We start from the raw sequence: 17,730 nt of genomic DNA on the forward strand, positions 1-17,730 counted from the left end.
TATTAGATACTCTAATAAAGATAAAGGCTAATAACACATGTATATGAGGTATTTTATTTTTCGTCAATTGCATATGTTATAGATTATACCGTTTGTGTTTTTGTTTATATGCACGTCGAGTCAGCACCGGTAGAATAGATTTTCATCGGCAATCTTGCCTCATTTTTTGATTATTGTTATAATGGAACTCGTTAGAGAATTTCCGTTAAGATGTATCTACTTACAAAACATCAGCACAAATTTTGAACGTACATGTAAGTAGTAAACGAACCGATTCGTTAAATAAAAAAACAATATTTCTACAGCAAGATTACATTTTGTTTCGAAATAAACTTGAAATGTATACAAACTCCGATCGATACTTTTGCTTCATGTACAGAAAACATAAATGTTTTTTTTTTCTATATAGGGTCCGAATTCCCAAAACAAAATATATAAAGATTTTACAAGCAAATAAAAGAGACGCCGTTAGGTCAATTCGCTCATCCCCCTTGTTTATCCTTATTCATTGTCTCGCTCTATTTAATTATTAATAAAATTCAGAACTCTATTCTGAAGGGAAAACAAATAAATTTTTGTTTCAAGGATCAAATAATAAGTCCCACGATTTATGTGGTGTTAGCTAGAGTCAAAATCCGAAACATCGTATTTGACTTTATATTCTGTCGTGAATGTTATTATTTTGTTCTATATTTTGACTTTCAGTAACAATAACAAAAGATTTAAATCTAAAGTTCAGTATACCGATTGGGTTAATTCTTTTCAAATATAAATTTAAAATACACACATACACCTACATTAGCTCAATTAAAAACTATTATTAATCTGAGAAAAATAAATCGGGGAATTTCCGTTTAAAATCAAAAATAATGTAACTAATTGGTCACGAAATGCTATATAAACTATTAAAAGTGAAACAAGAGCTCAGTAGATATATATATGTTTCAGTTACTAATGTAAACAATAACTGTCAATAATAGAAATATAATGGCTACACAGGAAAATGATTCTACAGATATCGAAGTCGTTCTTAAAGATCTCAAAAAGGTAAGATTTCGTATAAAGGCATATTGAATTTCGTTAAAATTAGATTTTAAGTTATTCTATGTTTTGAGTCTTTTGTACGGAAACGAACAATAAGTCATCTTCATTTACACTGACAACCTATTTGAATTTTACAAAAGAAATTAAATGGTAGTTTTCTCGTTTAAATTATTATACATTTGTTATTTCGAGGTCTTTTATAGCTGACTATGCGATAAGGGCTTTGCTAATTCTTGAAGGCTGTACGGTGACCTACAGTTGTTAATTTCTGTGTCAGTTGGTCTCTTGTGTCCAAGAGTTGTCTCATCGACAATCATACCACATCTTCTTTTTTATATATACTCTTAATTTTGATTGGGGTTTGAAATAATTAAGTAAGTCGATCTTCATTAAGGTGGATCATCACTAAACACTTCCTCAGATACAATTTTCTTATAAATTTGCCAATTTTTCATAGATAGAAAAACATTTTTTGGTTAAAAGAATGAAATTGATCACATAGAATTTCGATATGATGTATGAAAAAAAGCACAATATTTAACACATACTTCTTAACGTTTAGTATGTTAGTTCTAGCAAGTGACGTTAGGAAATGGAATTATATAGAATGATATTCATAGCGTAGCCACGGCCATTGATTGACACACTTAATTCATCCATTGACTGGGACAGATTAGGTGAACGTGTGTCTGTTACCGTCCTACTGCTCACGACGTATACTTGTTATAGACATTTAAACTGTGGGGTCGCCAAAGGTTCTGAACGCCTAAAAGAAAAAGTTCGCAAAACTAATCAGGAATAAACTTAATGTTCTGATTTATATTAAATACTTCAACGTTCTCTACTTGAGAAACCCCATGAAACTGTTATGAATATGTTTCTAATCCCATAAGGCATTGAGACCAATGTATTTACAGGATACGCATTTCTTGGTGCGAAAACGATACGCATTTCAATAGTCAGTGTCTTTTGGGAAATTGAAAATGATATAAAGTTACAAATTCTGTTTATTTTTGCGTTAACCGCTGAGAGTTCACGCATATTTATTAGTTAAAAATATGGTCTATGCAATCGTAACTACTCGTCAATTCTCGCTATGCAATACAATAACTTCGTGCAACCAGAAAGGCCAAGTTGTTCCGATTGATGGTCTATGGAGGAATATTCGGAAACTTTCTTTCTGTTCATTCGGAACATTTGTTCTCCTTATCTGTATTAGCTTCCTGTATTTAAAAGCACCTCCATACGGGTATTCAATATATTTTAAAAATGACAATAAAAAACGTTACACTGATCGATAACTCACTTATTTGCTATATGATAATAAAATAAATAGTTGAAAATCTATATGAAAAAAAAACGAAATAGCTATCTATACGTATATTTTTAATTGCGAACTAGTCAACAATATGATACAATGTACATTAATTAATGTCCCTTAATACGACCGATCATCAATAGGTGTAACTCTCCCACGAGATGGATTGTGATTGAGAAATTAATTGACCTAATATAAAACCATTATCGAAGACGCATAACTTTTGAATTCTAGATACAACAGATTTCAATAATAAAATAGAGTCACACAAGATAAAAAGGGAATGCATTCTTATTGCCTATGATATAATAATGATGACGTAACGAATATGTCCACAAATATAATCATTGTTAATTTAAAAGAAACGGTTATCAATGCAGTAGAATTAATTGATACACAAGATATCTTTTTTTAAAAGATTCTCAACAAAAAAGGTTTAACTGCATTTGTTAAATTATTTCTAAGAAACAATGAATTTGGGTTTAATGGACAGTAATACAAACAAGTTATACACGTAAGAGCGCACATGGGTGGTATATTTTCACCATTATGCATATATCTTCATCAAATTAATGGCTAAACAACGAAAACCAGACACGATGATAAGCAAAAAATACAACAAAAACAAACAGGCTCCTGAATTTGGACAGGTATATTAAGTATAAAACTTCTTTTTTATGTAACCATGTGTTGTTGTTTACATACAGGTCATTTCAGCAACGGTGGAACAGTTGTTTCATTGGTAATATTACCTAATTTTTTATTGTATCCGCTACAATTTATGTACTTAAAAAACATCAGCACAATTTTTGAACGTATATAGTAAATACCCCAATTCGTTAAATACAAAACAATATTTTTACAGTAAGGTCACCTTTTTGCCGATTTGTTTTCTTTCTTTTTTATCCTTTTTCACTGTATCGATTTTTCGATAAAACTCAGCACTCTATTCTGAAACAGAAAATGATATTATCTTTTTTTTTTATTTCAGGGATCAAAAAATAAGTCCCATGATTTATGTTGTCTTAAGTCAAAATCTAAAATATCGTATTTGACTAAAAAATTCTGTCTTGAATCTGATTATTTTGTTCTATATTTTGACTTTCAGTAACCAGACAAACTATTGGAAAATTATTATATGTTCCCATCATGAATGTCTTTTATGTCGTCATAACAATAACAAAAGATTTAAATCTAAAGTTCAGTATAACATATTAAACTATTGGGTTTATTCTTTTTAAATCATAGTTTTCAAATACACACATACACCTTCATTAGCTCAATTAAAAACTATTCTTAATCTGAGATAAATAAATCGGGGAATTTCCGTTGAACATTCCAAAATAATGTAATTAATTGGTCACGGAATGCTATATATATGAACTATTAAAAATGAAACAAGCGCTCAGTAAATGCCTTTTTTTCAGTTACTAAATGTAAACAATAACTATTACTAAGTAGAAAATGGCTACACAGGAAAATGATTCTACAGATATCGAAGTCGTTCTTAAAGATCTTAAAAAGGTAAGATTGTGTATAACATGTATAAAGACATATTAAAATTCTATAAAATTAGCTTTATTAAAGATTATTCCTTGTTTTGATTCTTTCGTATAGAAACGATCAATAACTCATCTTCATTTACACTGACAACGTATTTGAATTTTACGAGAGAAATTAAACGGTAGTTTTCTCGTTTGAATTGTTTTACATTTGTCATTTCGGGGCCTTTTATATCTGACTATGTGGTAAGAGCTTTGCTCATTGTGGAAGGTCGTACGGTGACCTACAGTTGTTAATTTCTGTGTCATTTGGTCTCTTGTGGAGAGGTGTCTCATTGGCAATCATACCACATCTTCTGTTTTATATTTAATCTTAATTTTGATTGGGGTTTGAAATAATTAAGTAAGTTGATCGTGATTAAGGTGGACCATCACTAAACATTTCCTCAGATACAATTTTCTTATACCAAGTTTTCATAGATAGAAAAACATTTTTTGGTGAAAAGAAAGAAATCTATCAGATAAAATTTTGATATGATGTATGAAAAAAACACAATATTTTTAACAAAACACATACTTCTTAACTTTAAGTATGTAAGTTCTACCAAGTGACGTTAGGAAATGGAATTATATGGAATTATATTCATAACAGTGTAGCCACGGCCATTTATTGACACATTTAAATTCATCCATTGACTGTGACAGATTAGATGAACGTGTGTCTGTAACGCACCAGTCACACTGTCAAGTTTTACTATGTTTTAAAACTCTACATTTCAACTACGCTTTGAAAAAAAATGTCCTGTAATTTTAAACTAGTTTTACTAGGTTTGTGCTACGTTCTTATCACGTTTTGCTACGTATTAGTACGTGTAGACCCAAGTTTTCACCACGCATTGATACGTTTCTATACGTAGTAAGCATGTTTTGTTGATTTCTTCTAAGCTGTGATACGTATTTACTAGGTTTCTACTTTGTTTCAATTTTCGCTACGTTTGTTGTTGAATTTTCAAAACATACGGGGAAAGTCCAGTTTTGAACAAAGAATCATTACGTTTCGATACGCTTCGTTACATATATTCCCGATTCGCTACGCTTTCAAAACTTAGTAAAACGTAGCGCTTGAAACATGACAGTATGGCTGGGGCTTAACCGGCCTACTGCTCACGACGTTCTTATTATAGAAAAACTGTGGGGTCACTGAAAGTTCTGAACGCCTAAATAAGATAATTCGCAAAACTAATCAGGAATAAACTTACTGTTTTGATTAATATTGGATACTTAAACGTTCTTTACATGTGAAACCCTATGAAACTGTAATGAATATATTTCTAATCCCATAAAGCATTGAGACCAATATATCCACAGGGTACGCATTTCTTGATGCGAAAATGATACGCATTTGAATAGTAAGTGTCTTGCGGAAAATTGAAAATGATATTAAGTTAGAAATTCTATTTATTTTCTATACTTTTCAGATAAACAAAGGTTCTCTTACAGAGCTTAAATCATTTACAAATCCACCGCAACTAGTTAAAATGGTCATGGAGGCAGTATGTATTTTGCTTGGTAGGACTCCGTCATGGGAACAGTCGAAGAAATTACTTGGTGATGTAAATAACTTCATGCAGCAGATTCAGAATTATGACAAGGATAACATATCTGTAAGTATAAAATGAGACCCTCTGGATTTATAAAAAAATGGTAATGGCTTCTTTACTATATGTATCTATAACTTTACTTTGACCTTTAATGGTTTACTTTTATAAATGTTGACTTGCATGGATGAAGAGTTGAATTTAATGCATGAGTTTATACAAACAAAAATATAGTTTGAACCAGTGTGATCACTGAGACGAAAAAATATAAGTTTCACTGTTTTGCTAATTAAATAATTTAAACCTTAAATGAAATCGGAAATGGAGAAGAGACAGCAACCATATCAACGAGCGGAAGGGCGCATTGCATTTGCGCCATTTTTTTTAAAACCAATCTTTCATTTGCGCCATTTTACAGGTAATACAGGTACATTTAATATATAACAGGACAGGAATAACAGTCGAAGGCCACAAATAATGAATAAACGTTATGCGACAGCAGTCTAGTTATAATTTAAAAAAAAAATAGCACATGGGGTCAAAAATATATTATACTGCACTCGTTCTATTTGAGCAGTCAAAATGCGTTGACCGTATATTTCTATGCCATATACAGTCACTGACCTGATATTATTTTTCCTCATGAATATTTAAATAGAAATTGTCGAAATTATATTTAATTATTTATACGACCTCTTCAACCTGTTCTTGTTTCCAATGTAAACAACGATGCGTTTAACGACTCAAACTTGTTTCTTTTGCAATTTTTGGGAAAACATATTTCACTTATTAATATTTTTTGTTTGCAACCTATAAATCATTATGTTTTATGTTTATTGTTGATATTTTAGTCTGCAACGAATTCATCCATCATTGATTGCGGTAATGATGTACATTTCATCGTGTTTTATATTTCTCCGTCTGTGTGATATGAGGCCTTTTTAAAGGGGGATTTTCCCCAATAATTAAATCAAATAAATAACATTAACACAATAAACAACAATTGAAATTTTTTTTTAAGATTGCAGTATAAAGACAATAATAGTGCATTGACTTGACATATCAACGATATAAGGATTCGGCCCGAAACGGGGAAAATGTTCGGCACAGCCTCGCATTTCCCCGTTTCTAAGCCTCATCCTTATATCGTTGATATGTCAAGTCAATGCACTATTATTGTCTATGTCTTTATTAAAAGGTGTCTATTGGGGTGTCTATAATGTATAGCAAGCTCTGCATCTTGCAGAGTCTAAAGAAGCATGTTTACGCAGAAACACCTCAAAATTAATCTGCCATTAATAGAATTAAACGAATTGATCGATAGCCTCACATGCAAAGAGAAAACTTTTTAACTCTTTTGTTTGATTATAATAGATCAAAACAAATCAGTGTCATAATCTACATTAATCTTTATATCTTCATTTCAGCCGGAAGTAATAACAAAGATACGCAATGAATATACAAGTGATCCGGAGTTTAGTGTAGAAAAAGCAAAGAATGTGTCAGGGGCGGTATGGAAGTTATGTTCATGGGTTATTGCTATGGAAAAATATGATAATCTTAAGAAATCTGCCGATGGAAAATAACCCATATAGACCATATTGCATGAACAAAATGATCACAAAAACTGATATATTTCTATGTGTATACATTGTATAAATATCACGTGGTTGTATTAATGATGCCATCAAAATGGCTACATGTAGAGAATTGATAGTCTCAATTTAAAATCAATTGTGATACCTTGTAGAAAAATAAAATCTTTAATTTTTATGAATTTGTTCTTTTTTATATACAATGTCATAATGAACATGCTATTTACCTCATTTGTAATAACATAAGCAACACGACGGGTGCCACATGTGGATCAGGATCTGCTTACCCTTCCGGAGCACTTGAGATCACCCCAAGTTTTTGGTGGGGTTCGTGTTGCTTAGTCTTTATTTTTCTATGTTGTGTCTTCTGTACTATTTGTCTGCTTGTCTTTTTTTATTTTTAGCCATGGCGTTGTCACTTTATTTTCAATCTATAAGTTTGACTGTCCCTCTTGTATCTTTCGTCCCTCTTCTACAAGTTTTTATTTTTTGGGGCGGAATTCCCCTTTAAATAAACAAAAGAAATAGTTGCTTTTCTAAAAACTTGTGAATACTGATGTTCTTGCTGGTCACTCCCGGGCCAAATTTAAGGACATACAATATGAATGTCCATGAGTGTGAAAACAAAGCAATTATTTGACATACAAATTGTTCGTTACAAAATCATCGTTTATTACTTTATTGTCATATTCAATAGTTATAAGAAGATGTTGTATGAGTGCCAATGAAACAACTCTCCATCCAAGTCACAATTTATAAAAGTAAACCATTATAGGTCAAAGTCAAGATTGTTTTACTTAATTACGCAAATCTATTCAACTGATTGTTAGGGATAAAAAAAAAATGCAAAAGTATAGTAGGCGAAAAGAAATTGTTAAAACAAATCACAGTCTATTTAAGACAACAGTTGTGGATTCAAAGTTGTAATCGTGCTTAACAAACAACGACACCAACATTACTATTTCAAATGAAACAGTTTGTAGATCCTCTAAACAATATTTTCACTGGTTTTCGTATACTAACCATTGCATAAAAGTACCCTGTTTCGCGGGTAAAGTCTATTGCTCCTGTTGATAATATATATATCTATAACTTCGGTACTTATAAATCCTTGTCTTCAAATATTCGGCTTTGTGCGGTCTTGATAGAAAATCCAGAAAAGCGCTTCGGATACATGAAATTTAAACGTGTTGCTTGCATCTTTTTCTTTTATAGAAGGCACAATTGCTATTTTGTATCTGTATTGTTGGTTTGCTTTTGTATTTTGAGATGACCCCTTGTTTTTGTCACCTGTAATCGTAAGTCATAATAGTCTCCATACTTGTATATTTAGTTCACTGCATTTAAAAAACTTCTTGTCAGAAACATGAAGTCTCGTATAATGTTACTGGAACCCTGTGATGCCATCATTTTGATCTATGAGCTGATGCTTTGGGAAAAGCTTACCGCGTATTATACTTAACTTCAAACTATAATTATGAACAGTTATTGAGAGACTTCATAAGCGGCAATATCATGTATGAAAGGGACCAATAATTTGTTAAGAGCATTGGATTCCAACTAACTTAAAGGATATGAAATAAGGACAAATAGTTGAACAGATGTTGGTTGTTTTTTTTCTCGATTCATAACAACAGTTTTGGCAAATAATTGTATGTCTACGTTATCTTGATAGTGAATTTTTTTTTTTAAAAGATTTTATGTCACCAAATTTTATACGTGGAATATCTTTTATCTTACCTCCTATACATTTCCAGGAATATGATTGGTTAAAAGCGTCCGCGTGCAAACCGTGTATATTTGATATTAGGTTAGTAGGGAGGCGGGGCTTATCTCATACACGGTTAGTAGTGGAGTTACGTCCCTTTATATTCCTTATTAGGTAAGAAGGGGGCGGGGCTTATTTCATACACGGTTAGTAATGGTGTTATGTCCCTTTGTAAAAACAAAACGGTACTGAAAAAAATTCTTAAAAGTTCCAACAGACGAAGAAATTGATGATTAAGATTGAAACAAATTCATAAAACACATTTAAACCATACAAGTCGTTATTGTTGGCATCTGTTTTTGTAGGATCAATGGAAGTATTTTCTTAGCGCTAACAGTATTGAAGACTTGCTCATTTTGAGAATCACTAGTCTTAATTTCACACGTTAAGATAGTCGGTAAGATAAATTCGTTACATAGTGTGCTAGTGACGTAATACGGTATATATGGGGTCAGTAAATTCCATATGGGGATTCGAGCTTCGCTCTCACCCCATATGGAATTTACTGACCCCATATATACCGTATTAGGTCACTAGCACACTATGTAACTAATAGTGCACGACAGTCATCTATGAGCCTCCTCGAGGTTTTTTTTTATCACGTGATTACTTAGCCGTTTTTGTAGTGATTATTTGATTAACAGACTAAATAATTCATGATTATTTGAATATTTGATTATCTATGACTGTATTTTTGATTATATAATTATTTTGTTAACAAAAAAATATTTAATGATTATCAAGGAGTAAATAGGTTAGATATAAAGTGTACTCTTTGTATTTTGAATATCACTGAAGACGAATTCCATTTTGTTTTACACTGTGAATGCTATAGAGACTTAAGGAGACAGTTTATTAAACCTTATTATTATAGACGTCCATCCTCGTCCAAATTAGTCCAACTTCTCAGCACTGAACATGTAAAAGATTTGCGTAATTTGTGTAAATTCTTGTTTAATGAACTTAATCATAGGACCGAACTGTTATAATAATTGGTCAATACTTGATATTTATTTGCTTCTCTGATGTATTATGTCATGTTGTGTTATAAAAATGTGTTTGTATTTATTGCACTGATAAGCATAATGTGCTTAAAGTAATAAAAAGTTGAATTGAATTGAATTGATTATATGATTATATTGGCAATAAAGTTGTGATTATGTGATTACTTTGACAATGCCATGAGGGCCTTCATCTATACATGTAGTTTGTATTGGTTTCATTTTGTTCTTTTCTAGTTATTGTAGTCGTGCTAGTATTCGCTGAATTTTCATTGAAATTAACAGTAGTTACCATTGTAACAGAAATACAGGTGCAGTGTCAATGAAAGTATCCTAGGATATGTCCTAAGATATGTCTTAGGGCATTATTTATGATTGCCTTAGGACGTGTCTGAGACATGTCTTAGGATGTAATACAAAGCTATCTCAGGACTGTCATAACTTGGATGGTCATATGACCATCCTATCACATTTATCTAATTGAAAAAAATATGTACGGAATTCGATGACATATATTGTTTGTATTTGGAAGAAAGGATGACTCTTTTATGGAAAATAATTTATGCAAAATAAAAGTTTTGACGTAATACTAGTAGATACGTTATCATATACACAATAAAAAAAATATAAATAAATTGCATACGACCACAAAAATAAATAGTCACACAACTTTGTTAAATTCGTGCTAAAATTTAATGTTAGCATGTAAATTGCTTTGTCTTTTGGTCCACTCGATTACATTGCATGTATTGAATAATGATTAAGTAAAAAGAAGTCAATTTTTCCCACATTTCAATTAACATTGCACCGTTAGGTGCAAAACAAATGTTACTCATGATGATACCATTGTTTAAGCAAAAAGGACAGCCCCATTTATTTTATATAAATGTACGAGCGTAACGATATGACATCGTCAAACACACTTTTAGGAGATTTTCTATTGATGTACATTTTCATATAGATTTGTGTACAGAAAAGCAATTTTAGTGTAGAGTAAATAACAATATCTCAATTTATTTAGATATGTACATCAAGAAAGTTTTCGCTAACCGGACTTAGGACTTAGGCGTGTCCTAAGACCATCCTAAGACATGTCCTAGTCCTAGGACAGCTTCGTTGACACGGGCCCAGGTTTACGAGTGCCAATATTGACACTGAAATAGGTTCTTCTTTATTTCCTTATTTTATTTCATAAATCATTTAATATTGACTCAAGCTACTGACATATATTAGTACATCTTATTTGTTAAAATAATAATAGAGTCAACTGAACATTAACCGATTCAAAAATAATTGACTTATTATCTTTAAGTGACACACGAACATTGACCCATAGTGCAAGTACAGTGATACTATTTACATTGTTCGCCTCGTTTGTTTATATAAATTTAGGTGTTTTCCTATCTATATATAATGGGAATTTCCACACAAAAATAAATCCCACTCATATCAACAAGACCTGTGGTTTCATGGCTGATATGATTTGAACTTACGTTATTGAACAATTACGGATATGACACAATTGGATGCATCGGAAAATGGTATGCACTTATATTTAGAAAAAGAGTAAAATGCACGTAAAGTATTAAACTCGTCAATGAATGTACATTGTTCACTTATATTACGCAGTAATGCACGGTAATCTCTTCAGAGCGTTTTACACAATGCACATCCATGTAATTGCTGTCTCCTTTTGTTCCTTTATAATATGAACACTTTTTAAATCGATGTTTTCAATTGTTGTTTTTTTTCTTCACACAAGCAAGTCCCAACCCAGCCTAATCAAGTTGGAAATCAAGCACTAAGAAACGACCGTTGTTGCTACTTTCTAAATATAAAAAAGAAGATGTGGTATGATTGCCAATGAGACAACTATCCACAAAAGACAACAGAATAAAGACAACAAAAGCCCGCCATTCTGAAATTGTGTTAGTTTCGCAGATTAAAGATCGTTAACATTTTTTGGCCTCAGAACCTACAAGTATTAATTTTGTTCATTTCAAAAATAAACAACGCCATGACAAAAAACTAAAAACTACAAAAGACAAACAACAGTATATGTTTTACAAAACTAAAGACTGAGCCACACGATCGAACCCCATAAAACCAGGCACAGATCTCAGATGCTCCGGGAGTGTATGCAGATCCTGCTTCACATTAGAAAACCGTCATGCTATTCATGAAGCAAATGGCAACCTCAGTGAAAAGTCTAATTCAGTAGGTCACATTGATGATATAAAAGCGTTCCTTTCATTTAAAAAAATCAAATGAAAATGAAGTTAATTAAGACTGAATAAAAACAAGTGACTTGCAAGTTTATTTACGTTTCAGCCAAAGCGAGGATGCAAAGAATATAAATGTGAATTATTAATCAGCCAATCAAAAAACATAACCGAGCTACCTGAACCTGAAACTAGGGGATTATTTGTTATCAAAGAATTTAATGTTGTTATTTATATTGGCCAATCGCAAGACTGTTTACGGGAGAGAATGTTGAGCCACTTAGGAGGCTATGATGCTCAAGATATTGGTGAATATCTGAAAGATATGGATAGCGACGAAAAAGAGAGAAATATTTCAATAGCTTGGGTAGAAATCATGAGACCTCGATGTGATGAACATCATTATATCAAATGCATTGAAAAACGACAAGGGAAATGGCCAAAGTTTAACAGAAAGCGTGGCAGACCTAAAAAGACTCCATACAGCGCGAAGTCTTGACTTTTATATACCGTTACATATATACAGAATATCAGAATCCTTGTTTAAAACGTCTTCACAATTACTTTGTGTGTCATAGACGATAAGAAAAGGAGCTGAATATCCCAAAACCTTTATTAAACCTAGCTGCAGTTAAGTTATCGTTCTAGCTATTTCCTACATTTTAATAAGAATGTTTTGATAGCTTACGACCCAAACTATTGGCCTTGCTCCTTTGCTTGGGTTGTTGTCGTTTTGGCACATTTTCGTCTCCCTTATATAATCTTTTGATGTTTGTTTGTTTAGAATTACTGTCAATTATAAGCTTATTTAGGTCGTTGCATTATGATAAATATTGTTTTCACATTTAAAAATAATATACCTATATTGAAATGTCAGCCGAATTAGTTTTATCGTATAGGCCAAACCATCAACTATGTACTCAACAGAAAAAGGTCAATGCTGCCCCTATTTGATATTTTCCATTAAAATTGTATTACAGTTCATCTGGTTGTGCAAATAATGGAATTAGAAGTGGTACATATAATTCTTTGATTATTGACAACTTATATATTAACGTATTACAGCAAAATCCATTGAGTGTGTAGGTAAAGGAGATATCTTTCAATTGGTTAGCTTCCTTGTGAAATCATTATTAGGTTAGGTATATTACTCCATTTAAGAGTAGACTACACTCAAGGTATTTTCCTGTATATCTTTTTGGTAAACACAGTAGTGATAGCAGAGACATATAGTCAAAGGTCTAAGAATCTATTGAAATTGACAAAACAATTATTGCCAATCACAGTCGCGGATACAGGGTGGTCCCTTTTGGACGATGAATGCTTTTGAGTGGGGATATTTGGTTGTACCCCCTACATCCTGGGTTTGAACCCCCTTTTTAAATGGTAAGATCTGCCCTTGTCAATGCCTGAAACATAGAACTCGCAGCACAATTATACTTCCCTAGTCGTTCAATAATAAAACAAAAGGTGTCTCGTCAGATAAAAGAAAACCTATTAAGATTAAAGAATGCATTATATATACACCAAGTCGGGCACGTTAATCAGTTAATCTGCGTGATTTAAAAATACTTGGACTCCGATCAACATGTTTAGAATGAAATTCAAAACAGTGTAGCTGTGGCCATTGATTGACACATTAAAATCATCCATTGACTGGGACAATTTGCGTGCACGTTTGTCTGTAACGACCACTGTTCACGACGTACATACGATAGACATTTAAACTGTGGGGTCACCAAAGGTTTTTTAACGCCTTTAATTATAAAATAATTCGAAAAATTAATCAGGAATAACCTTTGTGTTTTGATTTATATAATTGATATAAATCAAAATATCATGTTATTTCTGATTAATTTTTCTAATTACTTTATTTAGGTGTTGAGAACCTTTGGTGACCCCATAGTTTAAGTGTCTTTAAAAAGTACATAGTGAGCATTGGTCGTTACATACAAACGTTCACCTAAATTGTCCCAGTCAATGGATCATTTTAATGTGTCAATCAATGGCCACAGCTACACTGTTTTGAATTTCATTCTATATAAGTTATACACATCATTTAGGAATTATTTTTTCTTATTTTTTTTTCTTAGTCGTATAAATAGGAAAGTTACTGTAACAGACTATTATGTTGATATTCTCAAGTCCTGAATCCAGACAAAAGGATCATTTATGTATCCATGCTTAAGGGAGCAACCATTTAACTTCAAGGTGGGGGTGGGGTGTAATGTTTGGTTTTTTTTTGTGTGACTCGGGTTTTTTTTTAAATTTAGTTTCAACGCTATCAATCATTTTTTCCCCTTGTATATATAACACTATAAGGAATGGGGAAAATAATGATTCAGAATATTTTTTTCTGTCCTTTGTTTTACCGGAATATTTTTTTTCTTCAAATTTGTAATCAGAATATTTTTCTAGAAAAAAAAACAGACCCACCTCGCCCACTTTGAAGTTAAATGGTCGTTCCCTTAAACTTGTATGCACGTATCTAAATTCAGACAGTACGGCCTTTATATATAGCCTTTCAATACATCAAATGTAAAGTAAACGGGTTTTAAAAAAAAAAAAAAAACCAATTCAAAGTTTGATAGTCGAATGAAAGTTTTCAATACCAAGGCCTTGTCACTGGTTTATTGATCTTTAATCATATGATTGCTTTTAGAGTCTGTGTAAATGATTTCAAAGGCATGATTGTATCACATATGATAATTTTTAAACTTGACACAATATGTCTTCATGTATTTATGTTATCAAATAAAATCTTGAAAAACTCCTGACCTATTTTTTTTTGGGGGGGGATATAATGTTTGTGTTGCATACTTTTATCAGACCTATTTCAATTCACCAGAGATATAATATACCAATATGACAGTAGATGCTTTCAATCCATCAACCCTGAATATGCATGAAATATTTGCCACTGGACGTTAAGCAACCAACAATTAATTATAATTAATTATCCATCAACCCTTGACACTTAGTCTAGCTAGCATATAAACTCCATTTATGTGTCTCCAAATATTTAGGATTAGCAAATTGGTTTGATTTTGAATCCAGGAACAAATGTATGAAATTATAATTATTTTTACAATGCGATGGATTCTTGAAAAGTTGTAACTGCTTCAGAGAAAAGATCATCCATATCAAATGAAAAAAAAAATACATTTTTTAAAAACAATAAAAAATCATGTCAATCCTTCTAGGAATTCAATACAAGAGGTATAGATGGACAAAGAACTGAACACTGAGATGTTATTTATAATTTACCCTTTTGTTGAACTAAAACCACATCTCCTTATATCTATTATATCAATATTTAGTCTAGAAAGAATTATTCTTTTCGTTAAAAATCAATATCCATATAATTTTTACGCTTCGTTAGTATAATTTCCAGTGTTATAGTAGTAGTAGTGTGGATATGTCTCATGATTTTCTGTCGATGTAAAAAAAAAAATAGCAAAAAGTCTAGCTACATCACTGCAGGACCAGGAAGTTCAGTGGTCGTCAGTTTCTCGTTTATTCAGTGTTTTGTCAAAGACCTGGCATTTACATTTCACGTTTGAATTATATTTGCTTCCCATTTTGTCATGGCTATACCAGTGGCGGATCCAGGGACGATCAATGCATTTGAATGGGGACATATAGCTGGAAACCCCTCCCCCTTTTTGTCCTGGGTTGGGACCCCCTTTTTAAAATGGCTGGATCCGCCCCTGGCTATACGGTATGGGTTTAATGGGGAAAATTGTAGAATGCCGCAAAATGACTTACAGTTTAAAAGCATCGGTCACACCTTACCGGATAGTACGAACGGACGCCTAACGGATGAAAACAAAAGTTGTCCGTTGACAAAATTGTTATACGTTGAGAGTCCGTTGATGTACTGACCAAATAAAACGGACGCGTAACGAATGCATAACGGACACACACCGGATATGCAACGTACGAGAAATGGAAACGTACCGGACAGAACGGATTGTACTATATTTAGTATGAGCGTATCTAACAAGGTCCTCATGACCGTCTGACAGTTTTCATTTGACCTTGACCTCGCTTTCATGATGGTTCATTGGTCAAAGCTAAGTTTTTGGAGTATTGGTCTTTTTTGCTTATACTTTAAAGTCATAAGAAACGAGTGACTGGTGAAAAATAATGTTCATCGAATTCTTGAACCAATGCATGTATACATCATAAACCTAGTCCTCTGTGCACGATTTTATCATTTTTTACGCAAAAATAACGTATAATCGTCAATTTTTTTCTATCTGTCTGTTATGATTTAACAAATATGGCTACTCACTAAATATCATGTTTTAAAGCCCAAGTTTACCGATTGTCACCTTATAATAATTACATTAGATGTATGTTTCATTATAATATTTTATTCTGATTGGCTAACTGCACATCACGTGTTATTCCGTAAGCAGTTGCATTGCTCAATACAACTTTTCACTCATGATAACACGTGCTCCAACAATAAAGTGCACAGGTGAATTAAATAATAAAATATATAAAATTCGTGTTTTCATGATCATAGCTAAAAAATGTAATTATAAGTATTGAATGCTTCTTTTTGTAACTTTATAGGGTTGTAAAAGCGTTGACCGTGCGTACATTTTTCCGCGCTTCATACAAAATGTACTTCGGTCAACTCTTTTACACCCCAATAAATTTACAAAAAGAAGCATTCAATTCTTAAGTAAATAATCAACAAAAAGCATGGGCATTTAGCACGTGTTTAACATATACAACCAGGTAATTGTTTATTTTAATGACAGATTCATGCGTATTGCTATCACCGGATTTTTATGAGGAGGGTCACGCTTAGTTCACTATGCATACGGAAAATGTGTCGGCGAATTGCTTCCTGGCAGCAAGCAATTAAACTTAAGTTAACTTCTTCTAAATGTGGACAAATTAAAGAATTTTCCTCAGAAAAAAGTATATGTACATAAGTTGTATAATGAAAACTATCCATTTAGTTTTAAAAAACATATGCATATTTTTTTTTAATTTGAGGTTTCATATGACTTTAAGAAATAGGTCAACTTTAATACTCTATGATGTTTATGTGACTTTGTCAGTCGTGCAGGTTTCATTTGACCTTGACCTTATTTTAATGGTTTATTGCTCAGTGTTAAGTTTTTGTATTTGGTCTGTTTAGCAGGTATCATCTGACCTTGACCCCATTTTCATAGTTCATTGTTCTATGTTAAGTTTTCATGGTCAAGTTTGTTTCTTAGATACTATTAAGAATAAGTTATCTATATTTGTTATATTAAATGATTGTAATGTGTACATGTAATTTCTCGTTTGGTTTATCTGACCTTGACCTCATTTTCTAAGATCATCTTAAGTTTAGGTGAGAGTTGTAGTAACGCTTTATATTTAGGACTATCAACAACAAAAAATCAATGGTAAGTAATGAGGGTGAGACATTTCAGCGTGTGCACTCTTGTCTTATTGCAAATATTACAAATTTAAAAAAAATAATAAAAAACGATATCCATAACTTTATCAAATTCCAGATTTTCATGAAGATCGAGGTGTAGAATTTTGAAAAGATGATTTCTACCTATCAAAGTTTTCGCAAAAAAGGCAAAATATGGGTCCTATCTAGCATGTCTAGCGAATGATTTTTAGGGTTTGGGACTCTCTCTCTATGTTTTTTTTTTTTGCAAAATT

The 17,730-nt window shown here is 32.0% G+C and overlaps 1 protein-coding gene across 2 annotated transcripts; it reads left to right on the forward strand.

The window, feature by feature from the left end:
- Positions 1 to 821: 821 nt before the first annotated feature.
- On the forward strand, positions 822 to 7,235 carry LOC139514907 (dynein axonemal heavy chain 6-like). Of its 2 annotated transcripts, XM_071304504.1 has the most exons (4): positions 822 to 1,047; positions 3,790 to 3,886; positions 5,343 to 5,528; positions 6,890 to 7,235. In XM_071304504.1, exons 2-4 carry the CDS (start codon positions 3,827 to 3,829, stop codon positions 7,046 to 7,048), a joined length of 405 nt encoding a protein of 134 aa, XP_071160605.1. In that variant the 5' UTR covers positions 822 to 1,047; positions 3,790 to 3,826; the 3' UTR covers positions 7,049 to 7,235. The 2 variants fall into 2 exon arrangements, with proteins under 2 accessions (XP_071160605.1, XP_071160600.1); XM_071304499.1 differs by lacking the exon at positions 3,790 to 3,886 and having other exon boundaries at positions 828 to 1,047.
- Positions 7,236 to 17,730: the final 10,495 nt, after the last annotated feature.

Source organism: Mytilus edulis, chromosome 1 (assembly GCF_963676685.1).
Source record: "Mytilus edulis chromosome 1, xbMytEdul2.2, whole genome shotgun sequence".
Classification (NCBI taxonomy): domain Eukaryota; kingdom Metazoa; phylum Mollusca; class Bivalvia; order Mytilida; family Mytilidae; genus Mytilus; species Mytilus edulis.